The sequence below is a fragment of the Manihot esculenta genome, chromosome 15 (assembly GCF_001659605.2).
Source record: "Manihot esculenta cultivar AM560-2 chromosome 15, M.esculenta_v8, whole genome shotgun sequence".
In the NCBI taxonomy this organism is placed as follows: domain Eukaryota; kingdom Viridiplantae; phylum Streptophyta; class Magnoliopsida; order Malpighiales; family Euphorbiaceae; genus Manihot; species Manihot esculenta.
Genome location: NC_035175.2, coordinates 694,104 through 712,949, shown reverse-complemented (window position 1 = coordinate 712,949; position 18,846 = coordinate 694,104). Strand labels below are relative to the sequence as shown.

General features: G+C 35.5%; 2 protein-coding genes across 2 annotated transcripts; one reads left to right on the top strand and one right to left on the bottom strand.

Moving 5' to 3' along the window:
* The first annotated feature begins 4,214 nt into the window (after positions 1-4,214).
* On the top strand, positions 4,215-9,665 carry LOC110601091. Its single transcript, XM_021738100.2, has 6 exons — positions 4,215-4,470; positions 5,674-5,797; positions 5,881-5,939; positions 6,038-7,882; positions 8,386-8,539; positions 8,643-9,665. The coding sequence occupies exons 2-6, from the start codon at positions 5,677-5,679 to the stop codon at positions 9,308-9,310; spliced, it is 2,847 nt and encodes a 948-aa protein (XP_021593792.1). The 5' UTR covers positions 4,215-4,470; positions 5,674-5,676; the 3' UTR covers positions 9,311-9,665.
* Positions 9,666-11,316: 1,651 nt separating this feature from the next.
* On the bottom strand, positions 11,317-14,512 carry LOC110601457 (transcription factor MYB4). Its single transcript, XM_021738602.2, has 3 exons — positions 13,969-14,512; positions 13,668-13,797; positions 11,317-12,401 (listed from the first exon to the last, which is right to left on the bottom strand). The coding sequence occupies exons 1-3, from the start codon at positions 14,099-14,101 to the stop codon at positions 11,561-11,563; spliced, it is 1,104 nt and encodes a 367-aa protein (XP_021594294.1). The 5' UTR covers positions 14,102-14,512; the 3' UTR covers positions 11,317-11,560.
* Between the last annotated feature and the right edge of the window lie 4,334 nt (positions 14,513-18,846).

Here is an 18,846-nt window from a genome sequence, read left to right as displayed (position 1 = left end):
GCACTTGGGGTGGGCTCTTAATGTGCGCAGGACTCCTAAATCAACGGATACGGGCTTCGCACTTGAAGCGCAGTCACAATCGTTTTTTTTCCTTTTTTTAATAGAGATTTAAACACGAAATAGATTTTAAAATTTCTCATATTTATTCAAATACATTTATTATTAAATTTATGAATGTAAACACAATTGTATTATATAATTTCTTACAATGATGATTACAATGATGATTAATTTTAAATTATAGAATAATTTGTTGTGACGCTATTAATTGGGTGCCACCTGTGTAAAAGAATAAAATTGAACGGTCTTCGCTTCATTGACCAACTAGACAACACTTTTGAGACATGCATGTCTTGCTCCCTTTCTTTCTTATCTTCAACCAACATAATAGCTTTTAGACGTTTTGTCATGCGTACATAAGCCCAAGAGACGTTTAACTGTCCACATTATTCATTCTCTCTCTTTTTGCAGGAAAATGCATATAGAAGGATCTAAGCTTAGTGGGGCAATATTCATGCTTGTCTACTTTGTAACTCAAAGCTCTCTCTTTCCGTAGTTTGGCCTTTCAAATCTTTGTCTGGAGACAGATTAAGGGATAATATGTACTTTGCAATTTGAGTCAACAACCAAAGCCCAATAAGATATTAATATATGCATATATATAAGCCAAGAGGAAGAAAAAGAAATAAGAGGACAAGAAGCCCTTCTCCTCTTTCTCATGCATTGAAGTTTCACATTCACAAGATAAAAGAGAACATGTGAGGTGAGATAAGCTTGTATTGCGGGGAACATGGTGATCCATCTTTCCGTGTAAGAGACATGCAACCATCTCCACCGCATTTTAGTGGCCGACACTCTCTTCAAATCATCAACCTCGCATATATCGTCACTACTCCAATACTTGTTCCCATCACCCATCAACGGGATAAACAGATAACATCTGATAAAACCATACACTCAGGAACTGCCATAATTCAATATTTAATAAAGAAACGTCCATATCTTATATCAAAAGACCATATATAAATGTTCTATTTCAAGAACAAAATCATAAACACGATTTGAATTTGGAACATTCTTTATTAATTAATTACAAAATATATATTAGTCAATTATATTGGAAACTATACTCTAAAGTTATATAAAAATCGTGATGTAATGTTAAGCCATGTGCATGAGTTGACACTTGACATCAAGGAACCAAAAACACCTATCTTTGTCGCTCACTTTGGAATTTTGGATATCAGGAAGCGGTACTGTATAATAATGTGTGGGGATGCATGTATTGTATATATATATTACATATCTAGCTATAGCTAACAATTCATTCTGAAAGTTTGTATAGCTTATTAGCTAGGTTTTGCATGATGAGTGCATCAAGAAGAAGAAACACGCACCTTGAAGAAAATCCATGCTCAGCTTTGAAGCTGTTCGGTTTTTCATTGAAGGTGACTGGCTCTAAGGAATCCTCAGTGACAGTAACAGGACCTTCTAATGGTTATAGGAGAAGATTTGAATGTCAATACTGTCACCGAGAATTCCCTAATTCTCAAGCTCTAGGTGGCCATCAAAATGCTCATAAGAGAGAACGTCTACGTGAAAAGCAAGCCCGCCTCGCAAACCATCGTCAACAGCCCATAACAGCTGTCCCCGTCATCACCTCGACGTCAATGGGATCAGGACCCTTTATTTGTGCAAAAGCACCACCATTTTCAGAGCCAAATCCAGGAGGCCCTCCTCACGGTGTCAGCACCGGTGGTTCGGGGCCTTTTGTTGCAGAAGTTAATGGAGGAGATGATAACGTCGATCTACACTTGCGGCTGGCACTGTATCCATGACCTTTTGGTGATGGGTTTCTAGGTCTTAGCCCTTCCATGGCATATATAATGATTTCAGGTTGATTTATCTTTCTGGAATAAATGATCTACTATGCTACTTGGTTTTTTTTTATTTTTATTATATACCTATCGAATAAATTACGCTTCTTAAGAGAAAATCACTGAATCTCAAATTTTATAATAATTAAGAGAGAAAAAAGTCTTACCATTTCATTATTTTTTTAGAATACTTTTAAAATTAATATTTTAAACCATTTAAAATTTAAAAATTATTTAAATTTAAGTTTAACCGTAAATAATGCGGTGATCGACACTTATAATAGTTAGTTAATATGCTGGTAATAAAATTTTTGATTACTTAGTGTATTTTTTTCACCATTTCAAATAGTCATCTTTTGAATAATCTTTATCCTCTGACATTTTTTTGGCCATTTTTACAGTCGTTTGCCAATCATGCTATCCTACCAAAGATTCTGCTTTCTTTTATATATGTATATATATAGGCTACGATTTTAGAATTTTCAATTAAACATATATGTTATTGTTTTATATTTAATGATTTCATGCTTCTTGCATCAACTAAAAGAATAAATGAGAGAGGCTCCTTTTGGAAAAAAATTTTTCAAAAAATTATTTTTTATTTTTAAGATATCTAAAAAAAAAAATTCTATTTTGAAGAGAGAAACTCATTTATTACATTTTGATATTATTATTAAGACTTCTCTATATAAATTTGATAATAAATTTTATTTTTTAAATTAAAATTAAATAAAATTTATTTTATTGAAATGTATTTTTATAAAAATATTTTTTAAATATAAATTATTTTTTTCAAATAAATGAAAGCCGAATGAATGGTTTTTTTATCAGAAAATATTTTATTCATTAAAAGTAAATATAAAACAAGCCTAAAGCTCACAACATAGATTGGTATAATATTGGATCCAAACCCAGCAGAAATGAGCCCAATGGAGTAAGTTGGGTCAATTCACTAATTTAATTTTTTTTAAAAAATCTTTAAATACTTTTAAAAAAATTTTATCTTTTTTTAAAACGATAAAAAAATTATTAAAATTTGCAAACTATAAAAAAATCTTACTTCTAAAAATCAGACCTTTGCTCTAACTCTTCTCAAATAGAAAATGTGCAACAAAAAAGAACGTGGACTTAGGCAAGGTGCCATCTCAGAACCCTCATTCCAACCGCCATTCGATCTCAATTGACTGAGATTAATCCCACAAATGTTGTCAAGATATGAGTCGATTAGAAATGATGACAACCCAACAAATTTCGCATAATTCAACCAAAGAAACAAAGCCACCTTGCTCTGCTTGGCTTTGATTATCGGATTTCTCAATCACATAAATTTATTATTTTAATTATGCTCACACACTTAATTATGTAAAAAATCTCAATATAAATATTTAATTTAAAATTATTATATAGTAAAATTCAACTTATGTTAGATTCAACCGAAAAAAAACCCTGTTATTTGAATTATTTATCTTATAGTTAGAATTGAGGCGAATTTTTTAAAGATTATTATGTTTTTTTTTTTTGTATTTTTATTAAATATATAAATATAAAATATTCTTTTAATATATTCCATTTAAAATTTTTTTAAAAAAATCTATTATAATTAAATTAATAACGTGTGTGATTATTGGATTCTGTGTTTAAAAACAATTAATAAAACATCCTAATTAGACTTGGGCAGTCATGTCCATGGGTCCATCCTTCCGCTTTATATTCCAGTATTGTGCTTAATTTCTGTTAATCATCATCATTAACAATAATTAAAATTTCAAATTCATCCATAACATCACTTCTTTCCTTTATATTAGAAAATTTTCCTATTCATAATTAAGTTTTTGTTTAAATACGTAAGCTTTTTTTTTTAATTTAAATATTAATGATTTATTATTTTTTTAAATTTTGAAGTAATTGAATTTATTATTATTATTATTTTTTTTTTTAGAGAAAAGACAAGGCAAGGTGGCCAGGTTCTGGATTCCAGAGCTTCCCCTTTGTCGATCGCATCCGACGATATCGATACGTTCTCCCCATTCTCCTAAGTGCATATAAAAACTATACACTCCCTAATTCGCCAATTGACACGTGCTGTGATGATCTGCTAATCTCCCCAACTGCCACGTTTCGTCTCTATTGATGAATACAGCGGTGGATACACGGCCATGTCGTTTTATCACAAACTACCCAGTTAAGTGGGCAGGTCCTCGTTTGGAAGTTTGAAATCCCTCCCTCTTCCAAAGAGACGTTATAACCTTTAACCTTTTAATAATGCAAACATTTTTCAAAAAATAATACAAATAATAAAAATAATGATTTTATTTACAAAAAAAAAACATTTGTCTGCCCGACTGCTCTCCATTTAATGCATTTGAACTACACACTCAGAAACCTCGCTCTTTGCTTCTCTCTTATCTTTCAGCTAAAATCTTCACATTCTGTCATAAATCTCTCAAAGTTCTTAACTACTCGTCTCTTTCTCTCTAGATGAGCTCAAACCCTAACCCCCAAATGTTGGTTGCATTTATTGGAGAGCGACAGTGAAGGGAAGAGAGGAGGAAAGGATCCTCGGGCCTTACCTGGTTCCCCTCATTGTTTACATGTAAGAATTAATTTTCCTTTTAATTTTTCACCTTTTCCTAATAACTTTGGATATGCTATTAGATAGAACGTCTGCTTTCTATTTTTTTATTTTAGAAATTGATCTCTGAATTGAATTTGTCATTTTGCGATCTTCATCTCGTTTTTCAAATGCTTTTCTAGGTTCTGTTTTGTTATCGTATTTTTTTTACTCCTTGGTCCACCTGTTTGCTTATGGGAAAATGCTGCATCTGAATCGGGAAAATTGAAACTGTATTTGGCCAATGCTAGTGCATTGCTGCCACTTGCTTCAACAACTTTGTTAGATTATGCCGAAGTAATTTTACATTTGGTTTGTGTTTATGCTATAGTCTATACTCAATTCTATCTAAAACTCGGTTAATTTGTTTTGTAAGCCGAGGCAACGAAAATAATCAAATCAACTTCTATTATTCCGTTAGTGATGTTAAAAGTTTATCAAATGTGTGTCGAATCAAAATCAGGCAAATCAAAGATCAAACTTTAACGACATATTAGGTGGCGTTGAAGTCTTAATTTGAATTTGAGATAGGATAGATTAGGTGGAGCATCACCATTAAGGTGGTGGACAGCAGCCTCACGGAGTAGGAGACAGTGGCTGTCACAGCATGGTGGTAACAGAGAGCTAAATCTTGGTGAATGTAGTGCTATTGGTGGGTTATGGTGGTTTTAGAGGTGGGGATTACAAGTGACAATGATGATCTATCATAGGTTGAGGTGGTTGTGCTGATGCAGTCATCACTAAGGGCATTGGTGATGATAATAGCAGTAACTTAGGGTAATGTAATTAGTAATTTTTAATTATATCCTGATTCATTTGACTTGGTTCAGTTGCTGAAGTTTTTCGGAGGCTGTTCCAGTGTTTTCAGGTAATAGAATTTTATTTCAATGGACAGAAATATACTACTTATTCAGCGCCGCATGAATGGTTTTCCCTGAGGAAAATCCATTAAAGCATGAAAATTTCAAGGTCATCACAGTATGATGTCAATGTAGGACCTCAAACATACGGCCTTCCAAGAAACTGCTAATTGATTGGTTTGTAGAATGATTCAAAATCTATAAATCAATGCTTAAAGGAATTCATTTTAGTTGGAAAATGAGCAGTTTTGGATAGAGTTCCTCATTCATCTCATTTTATCTGGCTATCTGCTCATAGACAAAGCATTATCTTTTTTTTCTCTAGAAAATGGGGGTTGAGAAAGAAGTCTCAAAAAGTGGAGGAGGCTATGTAGGTGGGTTCTTCCAGCTGTTTGACTGGACAGCAAAATCTCGGAAGAAGTTGTTTTCAAGCAAATCAGATTTAACAGGTATAAGTTCTTCTATGTGCTTTTAATATAAAAAAATGCTACGGTTGGACTTGAATAATGAGTTTGTTTTCTCAATCTTGCAGTGCCTTCAAAACAAGGAAAGAGAAGTGATGGGAACTTGCCAATGACTCGGCTTCATCTTGTATGACATGTTGCTAATCTTTTATTGTTTACCTTGTTATTGCATTTTTTTTCATTGTTAAGTAATCTATCTAAGACATTATTGGCAATATTTTGCAGATGGATGAGGATGAAAATGGAGCAGGATCAAGTATTAGAGGGAGCAGTGATTATAGTTGTGCTTCATCAGTAATAGATGATGATGGATGTGGACCTAAAGCTCCTGGTGTGGTAGCCAGGCTTATGGGGTTAGATTCTATGCCAACATCCAGTTTTTCTGAGCCTAACACTACCCCTTTTTTGGATTCTCAATCTCTTAGGGAAGTTTCTCAACGGAGGAAACATTTTGAATATTATCATGACCATCAAATCTTATACTCTGGAAGTCTGTTGAATAAGGAGGGTGGCCATCTGCAGAACTTTCTAGACTCAAAGCCTCAGAGGGTGTTAAGCAGACCCATTGAAAAGTTCCAAACTGAAATTTTGCCTCCAAAATCAGCTAAATCAATTCCAATTACACACCATAAACTTTTATCTCCTATAAAGAGTCCTGGTTTCATTCCAAGTAAAACTGCTGCTCACATAATGGAAGCAGCTGCAAGAATTATTGAACCTACTCCACAAACTACTGCAAAGGCCAAAATTTCTGTGGTTGGTTCTTCTTCAGTTCCCTTGAAAGTTCGAGATCTTAAAGAAAAGCTGGAGGTTGCACAGAAAATGCCTCTGGTTGGGCCTTCTGCAGCATCTCTGAAAGCTCGAGAGCTAAAACAGAAAGTAGAAGCTCCTAGTAAAACATCCAGGCTTGCTGAACCTTCTAGAAGACCAGCTGAGTCAAATGCTGTCAAGTGTCTTAAGGGGCAATCTTTGAACAAAAGCTGGAATGGTTCAGTGGAGATAACATCTTTTGGGGCTTCGCCTGAGACACAGGAAAGTTCTTCTGGTTTAAAAAATAAGGGAAAATCCATCTCACTCGCAATTCAAGCAAAGGTAAATGTTCAGAAAAGGGGAAGTTTGAATTCAAGTGGCAGTCGAGGCTTGTTAAGCCAGAAAGACCAGTGTGAGGTTACTTCTAGCCAGAACTTCAAGGGTCAACTAAATATTCAAAAGAGTTTGACCAAAAAATCTTCCATGCATAATGGAGTGCTCAGGCAGAACAATCAGAAACAAAACTGCCATATAGACAAAGACAAGCCAGCAAAGGCAACAGATTCTTGCTTACAGGGCAGGAAGACCATGACTGGGAATTCTTCTTACTTGGGGCAAAAAACTTCAGTTAAAACTGTTGGCTCCAAAACCGGATCCAGAAAGTTGGGCTTGGATGTAACACATGATGAAAAGGGACTTTCAAATTATAGTACAAAGCATATTTCCAGGAAGAAGCGATCAATTGATGGGAACTTACATACAGAAAAAAATCGGGTTGTTGATAATATGTTTATTGACAAGAACAGGAAGGAAATCGAGTCAAATCAGGGGCACTTTAGTTGGGCAGAAGAGAACAAGAAGGGTATGGATGTTGTTTCATTTACATTTACAGCTCCATTGATGAGATCTACTCCTGGTTATGAAACATGTGGTCAATTTGTACACAAAGATAGCAATGCTTGCATGGATAATCGAGGCAAGAGATTGTTGCTTGATACTGATAGTGGTAAGCTATCTTCAGTGGGATATAATGTGATAAGAGGAGATGCATTGAGCACACTTTTGGAACAGAAGTTAAGGGAATTGACCAATAATGTGGTGTCTTCTAGCTGCAATTATGTCAAAAAGGGATCAGCTTCAAGTTCTCTGTTGTTTTCACAAGACCCAGTGCCCACTCTCAGTGCAGTCAGCACTACTCCAATGTCACACTGTAACTGGGATCAAAATATGCTGCTAGTTGGTAAGTCTGGTAACAGTGGTGATTCTGATATATTGTTCTCAACAGATACCCCAGCACTCAGATTGAAGCACTTATTTCAGGTACACAGCTGTTAATCTTTAATTACTAGAGAAAAGAAAGCACATGAGATCTCTTTGTTGAACTTTTTGCTTCTGGATACACTGATCTATTGTATTTTTAGTCTTTTTTTTTTTCTGAACTTGTATATTTATAGTCAGACATAATTTTGAACTTGTGAATTTCTAATATACATGCTGTGAATCTATAACTGATCTCCATTGAGGCAAGCCCTCTAGGTAAACCTATTCAACGTCTTGCGTTTTTTAGTGATTCCATTGCAATAGCTGTCCTCTTCATTTACTTTTCTTTATTTCATTTGTGAGTGATTAATACGGCTGTTTAATTTAGTGAATTAACCTGGTTCTTCAATTTGATAATATCTGTGCTTCTTGCATATCGTTTTTGGATCCTCTATTCAATCATTTTCATCCCTTTCCCTCTTCTTTTTCCCCATTTTCTTCCTCTCCCCCCGCCCCCCTCTCTCTTGCTGAAATTCAATTATTGATGTAACTGTAAATGTTAGGGTGTTGATGAGAGGGAAGAGTGCAGCAGTAAATCTAATGATTGCAGAAAGCTGCTCGATTGTATACGGCCTAGTCCAGTCTCTGTTCTCGAACCTTCAATTTCAACTGAAAGTAGCAGCTCTTTGGACAGCACAGATTGCAGCAGTACTGAAGGTAGGAGCTGCTTATCCATTAATTCTCAAACTTAAGGTAATTTTTCTGCTTATTATATACTGTCAAGTGAAGATTGCATAACCACTTAAAAATGTCCTTGCAGGGAGCAAGCAATGCTCGTCTATTCAAGCTCACGAGATTCTTGGTTTAAGTTCTTCAAAGAAGTTTCAATATATGGATGCTGATACAGATTTATCAGATTCTGCTTCTTCAATGTCTACAGGGACTGCAGCTGGGAAGCACGCCAATACATTACCTTTGATAGATTTAGTGAAATCAATCAAGTGGGAAAGAGAATATGTGCAGAAGATACTCTTTAATCTGGAATTTATGTTTCAGGACTTTGCAGTGGGTCAGGCTCGTGAGATCATAAGCCCACATCTCTTCAATGAGTTGGAAAGTCAACTGTATGGACAGGATAGAGATGGTGTTGAGGCTAGGCTAGAGCGAAAGGTATTATTTGACTGCGTGAATGAATGTTTGGACATAAGATGTAGGCGGTATGTTGGTGGGGGATACAAAACATGGACCAGAGGAGTAACAATGGTGAGAAGAAAGGAGCGGTTAGCTGAAGAAATGCTGAAGGAGATCTCAGCATGGGAAGGCATGGGGGATTGCATGGTGGATGAGCTTGTAGACAAGGACATGAGCAGTCAATACGGAAAATGGATGGGCTTTGAAGTTGATGCATTTTTCCTTGGAACAGAGATTGAGGGCCGAATATTTAGTAGTCTGCTTGACGAGGTGGTTGCTGACGTCCTAAGGTGTTGATGCCTCAAGCTGAACAAGTGTGCATGGCGGTTTCTTGGTTGAAGTGGGGTCAAACTATAGACGCAAGGTGGATAAAACATGGCTGGACTGCAAAAGAGATATATTGCAGTTATTTTTTCCACCTCCAGTTCATTGAAAGTCCCTGATGTCTTACTTGGGGTCTTTGTATTCGTAAGATGTTTCATCTCATTGCTCAAATTATTGCTTCATTAGTTGCCTAGTGAATCAGTGAACGTTCATAGGATGTTTGTCGGTAAGCCGCTATATAATGGAAGGCTTGAGAGGCTTCTTATGAACTGATTGTATTTCGAAAATTTGTTTATATGAGATTAGAAGTGGAAAATTTTCCTGCCTACATCTTTTTCACTGTGGGCTCTGACTTGTCTATTTTGCATATGAATTTTACATGTTTATATTTTTTAATTCATGATGACGTGATTCAGGTAATAAAAATCCGTGGAAGTTATATTGGTCTGAACGTTTTTTCGGACGGAGCCTGAGGCCTTAGGGTATGTTGCTTAAGTGGGCTGGACTCCTTTGTGGATTGATTATTGATACGGGTGCATGTAATAAAATGGGACAGGTAGTCTCTGCTCGATTCTAATTTCCAGGCTTGTAGCCGAATGTGGAAATGGCCACGGCCCAACTCGGAATCAGAAACTGGCCTCACCCCAACAATTAAGCAAAATAATTTATATCTCAATTCTCAAGCTCAATTATTATTATTCAAATAATCATCGTATCAACTTATACTTTAATTAGATAATATATATATATCTATATATATATAATATTTTTATTAAAATTTAATAATCAAATAAAATATTTAATCTTGTTTATTTAAAATATAACACAAGAAAATTATAAATATTATTAAAATATATTTTATTGTTTATTTATATAAACAATATCCAGATAACGAAAACTAATACATGGAATTTGAATTTATAAATAATATCAAATTTGATTATGTATATATTGTATGCTAATCTGTTGAGTTGGGATGTTAAAGCAACCACAACAACCCAATGGCCGAATAATGTATAGCCCTTCAGATGGAAAATTACTTGCATTTTACAAACAATAACTTTTTTTTCTTTTGTCCAATTAAAAACAGTAGTTTACTTTCTTATAATGGATGAGACCGTAGAGGACGACGTGGACAGTTCCCTAATTTACTTTCTCATAATGGATGAGACCGTAGAGGAGGACATGGACAGTTCCCAATAAGAAAGATGTCATCCGAGCCAATCTAAAACGCGTTTTAAGGCATTGTTTGGTTTAAAATATATTTCTTAAAAAAATTATTTATTAAAAAGTATGATATAATTATATTTAATATATAAATTAATTTTTTAAGAATAAAATTATTTTAAATAATAATATTTATAATATAATTTTAAATTTAATAAATTAAGAGATAATTTGATAAATTTAATATAAATTAATTAAAAAAGTTCAACTTTTCGAGTTTCACTTAAATAAATTATTTCCTTGCATGATAAGCAAGAAAAATAATTCTCAATGCGAATCAAACAAAATAGTTTTCACACTTTCTGAAAAGTACTACTTCTTTAATTTACTTATTCCAAGGCCTGAAATAAGCAAGCCATTAATCACCATGGCATGCATTTTAATTTCTTGGTTCTGATGTTGTTGCTTGCCATTGCTGTTGTGCCTGGGTCTTTTAGTTTACTGTTTTGAGTTTTGAAATGGTGGCTCCTAGATTCCACTTGCATCTCTGACCTCTGGCACTGATAGAAGGACTCAACCGCGGGTGGCGGAGGTGCCCTTCTGGCCGTTTGGCTACCTAAACTTGGATTTCTTTTCTTGAGCTTTAGGCTCTTTTTTGTTTTAGTTTGGGCAGGTCTTGAGGTTGGGTATATATTCTTATGACCATGGCCTGTTTCTACATACTCTAGATCCACCATCTTCCCTCAGATGTCTTAGGCAACATGCCTATAATTATTCTATCAGTGCAGAAATATTTATCTTAACAAAAGAGAAATCAAAACCACACAGTAAAATTTGAATTAATTAATCGATCTACAGAAAACATAAATACTACTATTTAAATCTAACTTGTAAGTTCATCATCACGGTTTCAAAAATTCTTCAATTCAGAAACCAAATCATTGGATTTGATGAAATAGAGACAGATACAACAAATTGGCCATAAATTCAGCCGATAACTTCACTCCAGAGCAGTAGATACCTCCATTGTTTATGAATTCTTCTCATGAACTGTCATTAGTCCCATAACCATGACATAATCTTTTCCCCTTCATCCCATAATTCCCTTATTACAGTATCATCTATGCCTCCTATACTCTCCCAATCAAAGCTTAAATTATACCATTCCTCATCAAATTGGGATGATCCACAATTATATAATTCGCCAGTTTCTGCATTTGAACTCCAAGCTGTAGTAGCAGTACTGGTGCTTGCTCTCTCCTGCTCATTTGCTGCCACTCTATCTGGACCCATCACTTCATGTCCTCTCTCTTCACTGCCACCAATTTCTCTCTCTTTATTAAGGGTATCAATAATATGGTTCCCACTTGGATCTACATCTTCACCTTCCAGGGCATATTTAAGGATATTTATTTCACTGTCTAGCAATACGTGTGGTCCCCAGTCCTCAGTTTGTCCTTCCTTTCTAGGGCACGTCACTCCTACTGCACTAAATGTTTCGTCCTTCTCTTTCCATGAACAACCCTGAACACCACCATTACCGAGGCCTCTTCTACAGTTTTCCACCTCGCTTGTAAAGCTCTCGGTGACCAAGCCCATTCTCTGGTTACCCTCGTCAGAGGTATTATTAGGAGAGGGTGGATCAGGTACTGCTTCAGCTAGGGTTTCGATGTTATTAGGCTTGGGTGCTGACATGCATGTGTTGGGCTTGTGTTTTCTAGTGGCAGATCTACCACCTCCCGATTTGCGTAATGCAGCTAATTTGGCAATATTTATGGAGGAGGACAGGGAATTATTGTTGGAGAAACTGTAAAGTTTTCTTCTCAAATGAGAGTTCCAATAATTCTTTATCTCGTTGTCTGTTCTTCCTGGCAAATGTGCAGCGATCAAAGACCACCTGTAATAAACAAAAACATTATATACGTGCTTCGGATTAAGAACTATTTTGTTCAATAAAATTTGTGTAGTTTATTATATATATATATATATATATATATATATATATATATATATATATATATATATATATATATATTTAATTAATTTATATATATGGATAACTAATGTTAAAAAAAACAAACAATATAAGAATTTAATAAAAAAAATATTGCTATGTTGAATTTATTTAATTTTAATTGTATTTATAAATACATCAATTATCACTTATATAAATATATAAGTATTTAAAATTTAAAATTTTGGTAAAATTGAAATAATTAATTGATGTGAGAAGATGTATGAATTAATTAATGAGGGCCCCTTGGATTTAATGTGCATTATTAGTTTGTATATGAATATAGCCTAGGGGTAATATGTTTTTCCCATACAGCCAGCAGTAGCATTATCACCTGGCTCAAGCTTTCTGCTCATCAACTCATGCTAGTCGTCGTGGGGCCCAATTTCCTTAAATCGAAACCAGTAATCTAGTCCGGTTTAACTCAAGTTTTAAATCAATTGGAATTGATTTGAATTTTCGTTCGCTTAAATTCATTTAAACTTGCATAACTTCCCATGCTCTTGGATTGGACCGGAATCAGACCATAATTCTCCAGAAGTTTGCTTCAAATATAAATTTTTATTAATTAAAAACAGTCACGTCTAACACTAAATATAATATTTAAAAATATTTATTATAATTTTTTATTAATTAATCATTAATTATTATATTTTTCGATTTCACCATCGTCATTTCTCATTTCAATTCCTTTAAATCGCTGAAACCAAACAATCGACTTTATAAAACCAAAGAAAAAAGAGACATTGAATTACTTTTTAATTTTTATAAAAGTAAGTTTTTAATTCAAGATAATTATTAATTTAAATATATACTTAAGCAATTAAAAGAAAGCCTAAAAGAGTTTAATTAGAGTCAATGAAAAAGATTTTTTTTGAGAATAAAAAATTCTGGTGTCATCTTCACCTATTGTAAGAGCTTAAAGAGAGCAAGTTATGATCTCTGCCTTGTATGAGGTCCTACAACAAAGATTTTATATTTTAAAAAATGGAAAATACTTGTTTTAAATAGATTTTGACTCATTTAATATTTTTAGAGTCCATAACCGACTGGTGCATCTAAAAGTTTTCCTTACGAAATTATCAAAATGCTTTTTGTGAAAAGAAATTAGGAGCAATAAAAAGAGAGATGAAAAGATATATGGCGTACCTATTACCCAAAGTTGAGTGCAACTTAACAATGGTTTCTTCCTCTTCTTTGGTGATGTTCCCTCTCTTCAAGTCAGCTCTTAAGTAATTAATCCACCTCAGTCTGCAGCTCTTACCACACCTTAGCAGCCCTTCAAAGATTTAATTAAAAAAAAATATTATTGATCACTTCCTACATTAAATATAATATTTAAAACCCTTGAAAGAGGGTTATACAATAAGAATAGTAGTGGTAGTGAATGTGAACACGGACTCCGAATTCGAGCGCTATATCTCTCTAAACCTATAGAATATGTATATACCTGCATTCTTGGGGAGTGATCTCCATGAGCCTTCTCCATTGACTAGAATGTAGCTGGTCAAGATTTCATCTTCTTCAGCTGTCCATCTCCCTTTCTTTAATCCCACTTTCTCACAACATGGTGCTCTTCCCATTTGTTGTAGATGCTTGCTGTGCAGTACAAGGGCTCAGCAAATGTCCCAATGCCACATTAGCTTTTGACTTTTGAGATTGAGAGGAGGAGGTGATTCTCTTTTTGTTCCCTTTTCAGTTTTCAGAAAAAAAAATAAAATAAAATAAAAAAGGAAGTAGCTGATGATGGGAACTGGGGTTTGTGGAGGTTTCTGCTGTACCTTTGGCTATATAAAAAGTTGGCGGACAGAGAAATGAAGGTCATGATTTAGACTTGCGAACGGTGACTCAACATGCCACGTGTGTCATTTAACATCTCATAGTTGTATCATAACGTAGGACATCTTCTGCAGTAACTTTGTTTCATCCTTTAATTATTATTAACCGATCATGTTTTCACAAAAATACAGAGGAAACATATACCATCAGATCTCATGGACGTGCACCCATCAAATGAATTCTCTGTTTATTCCCCCTATTTGCATATTTGATGAGAGTCTTCTCTAATATATATTACTTTTCCCTTGGTATTCGTAGTTAGTTTTTATTTTTATAGTGGCTATAGATCTTAGGAGTTGTCATTAATACTTTAGCGGTAATTAATGGTAACATATAGCCAGGAGACATTAGTCAACAACCATAAAGAGAAGATTCTTGCAAATGTTAATCACCAAAGATAGAGAGATGAGTTTCCAGTTGGTGCATGCCGCTTTAATTTAATAATGCAAACAAATTCCACATAACCGTTTAAATATCAAATCGACATAACAGTTTAAATAATTAAGGAGTTGTGAGTTTTGACTGGAAAGTAGGTTGAGCAGCGCGTGAGTAAAAGAGAAGGGAAAACCAGCTGCACACCCACTTGTTTGTTGTCTTTGGGCTGTTGAAAAATTTGCTGAGAAATTAATGGGAATTATGAACAGTAGGATTCTACATGTACAGAGCTCACATGATATGATAGGTCGCCTCACTAAACCTTTACAACACTCTCAGTAGTGGTCCACCAGTATAGTTGCCCCTGCATCCTTATGAGCTTCGATCCGTCTCCCATTTCATGTTAAATGCAAAACCCTTTACATCCTTTTTGTCCCTTGTTGCTCAAAGACGAATCCTTTTCTGAATAAATTAAACGAAGTTGTTCTGTCGGGATAGGATATAACCTAATCCTTGTGGTAATTAAGGAGGAGAGTTGATCTCTATTCTCCATTTTATTACGTTATACCTTGGATATTAATTTTATTGTCTAATGTGTATGCAACCAAAGGGCATAGCACAAACTTAAAGCAACGCTGAATTGATTAATGTACAAGACATGAATTAATGTTGCATGGTTAAGCGAGGATGCGATACCTAAAATCGTCGATTGAACGTTGACTATTACGTTTCAGATGCATGTTTAAGGTAACAACAGAAATTGGACTCGGATACCTCCCAATAAAGCAGAATTCAAGGGTTTCTAATTTCCTTGTTAGAGGAGTTTACATAACTTGCTTACGCAATGATCTTCCAACTTGCTTTAATAAATGCATCGATGGGAATCCCTAAAATTCCAAGGAATATATGACTAAGGCATGAAAGAAATAGAGGTCAGGCCACCGATCATTTAAGGCCATGTCTACAATGTGTGAGCAACTTGCAGCATGGCAATAATTGGCAACAGCTATATAGCCTAAAGGTCTGAAATAAGCATTCCTCATATCATCTTCATGAAAAGCGAAAAGCTAGGTGGTCCTCAATTCACGAGAGGACCGACACTCAAATCCAGACCACTGTCATGAAATGTTATGTTAGTAGCCCATGTCCTGTAACTTGCACCTCATTCAATCAATGACATTAACATACACGCCAATCCAATATACGTGTAGAGAGAGATTACAATCTATTTATACATGAAAAAGGGTATCTGAATAGGAAGGAAAATCAAGTCTATGATTATACAATCCCTAGGATTAAGGGACTGACCCATCTATCAATATTTACTTTCTATATTAACATATTTACTTTCTATAACATATAACACTCCCCATCAAGTTGGATCATAAATGTTAATCATGCCCAACTTGTTACATATATAATCGACTCGAGTCCCATTTAGAGCTTTAGTGAAAATATCTCCTAATTGTTCTCCAGTTCAGATATGTTCTGTTGATATTATCTTTTGTTGAACCTTTTCACGAACAAAATGACAATCAATCTCGATGTGTTTGGTCCTCTCGTGAAATACTGGATTGGAGGCAATGTGGATAGCTGCTTGATTATCACACCACAACTTAGCAGGCACCGAATTTGAAAACCCAACTTCTTCCAACAGTTGACGTACTCACAAGATTTCACAAACGGCTTGTGCTATGGCTCAATATTCAGATTCAGCACTAGAACGAGAGACCACATTTTGCTTCTTACTTTTCCATGAGACCAAATTACCTCCCACAAAAACACAATACCCAGTAGTTGACCTCCTATCAACTTTCGAGCCTGCCCAATCAGCATCAGAAAAGCATTCAATATTTGAGTGCCCATGGTTACCATAGAATAGGCCTCGCCCTGGGGCCCCTTTAAGGTAACAAAGAATCTGTCCCAGAGCATCCCACTGGACAACAGTAGGAGAGGACATAAACTGACTTACCACACTCACTGAATATGCAATATCAGGACGAGTCACAGTCAAATAATTCAGCTTACCAACTAATCTTCTGTACCTTCCAGGATCTGCAAATGGCTCACTGTCTTCTGTGGTAAGTTGAAGGTTAGGGGTCATTGGGGTACTACAAGGCTTAGCACCCAATTTTCCTGTTTCTGCCAACAAATCAAGAACATATTTTCTTTGAGATAAGAAGATGCCTTTCTTACACCGCATAACTTCAATTCCCAAGAAATATTTCAAGGAACCCAAATCCTTTGTATGAAACTTTGTTTTAAGAAATTCTTTTAGGGATGTGATGCCAGCAATGTCACTTCCTGTAATAACGATATCATCCACATATACTACAAGCAGAATTACTCCAATTTCTATAAAACACTGAGTGATCACACTTACTCATTTTCATTCCAAACTATTGGACCACCTCACTAAACCTGCCAAACCATGCTCGAGGACTCTGTTTCAAGCCATAAAAGGATTTTCGAAGTCTACAAACCTTACCTGACTCCCCCTGAGCAACAAAATCAGGTGGTTGCTCAATATAAACCTCCTCCTAAAGATCACCATGAAGAAAAGCATTTTTAATATCCAGTTGATGCAAGGGCCAATCATGAGTAGCCGCCAAGGAAATAAACAATCGGACCGATGCGAGCTTAGCAACTGGAGAGAATGTATCAGAATAGTCAACTCCATAAGTTTGTGCATAACCTTTGGCCACTAAACGGGCCTTGAGGCGAGCAATAGATCCATCAGGGTTTACCTTTACTGCAAACACCCATTTGCACCCAATAGCCCGCTTTCCTGGGGGCAAGGGCATCAACTCCCAAGTACCATTAGTGTCAAGGGCCATCATTTCCTCTTCCATTGCAGCACGCCAACCAGGATGGGACAAAGTCTCAATAACAGTTTTGGGAATTGAAATAGAATCTAAAGCAGTGACAAAACAACGAGAAGAGGAGGATAATTGATCATAAGAGACACAAGATGAAATAGGATAAGTGCAAGTACGTTTACCTTTGCGAAGAGCAATGGGCAAATCCAAATCAGACGGTGAAGGATCAGTGGGAGCAGGATCTGTCGACGAAGAAGCAGGTAGCGGAACGGAGTCAGAGTCCTCTAAGCGTCTGGAATACACATGAAAGATGGGAGGGCGACCTGGCACATGAGCGAAAGGTGTAAGAGTAGTCTGAGGAGACAAAGAGCGAACAGTGTATAACAAGAGGTCATCTTCCTCCCCCTCGGTGTTATAAACAGATGATGGCGGAAAAAATGGAGTGGACTCAAAGAATGTTACATCCGCAGACACAAGACACCGATTCAGATCAGGAGAAAAACAACGATACCCTTTCTGACGTCGAGAGTAGCCAAGGAAGACACATTTGAGTGATTTAGGATCCAATTTAGTAACCTGTGGACGAACATCACGAACAAAACATGTACAACCAAACATACGTGGCTCAATAGGAAACAAAGATTTAGTGGGAAACAAAATGTTATAAGGGATATCACCATGAAGGATGGAGGAAGGCATGCGATTGATCAAAAAACAAGCAGTGGATACAGCATCAGCCCAAAAACATTTAGGTACCTTCATTTGGAATAAGAGAGCTCTGGCTACTTCAAGAAGATGTCGATTTTTTCTTTCAGCAACTCCATTTTGTGAAGGAGTGGCAACACAAGATGACTGATGAAGAATCCCTTTTTGTAACAAATAAGATTGAAATTCCCCAGAGAGATACTCTTTAGCATTATCACTTTGCAATATACGGATGGAAGTATTGAATTGGGTTTGGATTTCAGCATAAAATGCACAAAAAACAGAAAATAATTCTGAACGACTCTTCATTAAAAATAACCAAGTAGTACGAGAGAAATTATCAACAAAAGTAACAAAATACTTAAAGCCAGACTTAGACACAACAGGACAAGGACCCCAAACATCTGAATGTACTAACTCAAAGGGGGACGAAGCCCGTTTATTGACTCGAGGCAGTGTAGGTAAACGATGATGTTTGGCAAATTGACAAGACTCACAATCTAGAGTAGACAAAGAATGAAACTGTGGATATAACTTCTTTAAAACTGAGAGAGAAGGATGCCCCAAACGACAATGAACATCAAAAGGTG

Coding starts and splice junctions, on each gene's coding strand:
- LOC110601457 (XM_021738602.2), bottom strand. CDS start 14,101: ATGGGAAGAGCACCATGTTGTGAGAAAGTGGGATTAAAGAAAGGGAGA. Junction 13,798..13,968: donor ATCACTCCCCAAGAATGCAG/GTATATACATAT, acceptor AAATCTTTGAAG/GGCTGCTAAGGTGTGGTAAG. Junction 12,402..13,667: donor CACTCAACTTTGGGTAATAG/GTACGCCATATA, acceptor TGTTTATTACAG/GTGGTCTTTGATCGCTGCAC.
- LOC110601091 (XM_021738100.2), top strand. CDS start 5,677: ATGGGGGTTGAGAAAGAAGTCTCAAAAAGTGGAGGAGGCTATGTAGGT. Junction 5,798..5,880: donor AAGCAAATCAGATTTAACAG/GTATAAGTTCTT, acceptor TCAATCTTGCAG/TGCCTTCAAAACAAGGAAAG. Junction 8,540..8,642: donor AGATTGCAGCAGTACTGAAG/GTAGGAGCTGCT, acceptor ATGTCCTTGCAG/GGAGCAAGCAATGCTCGTCT.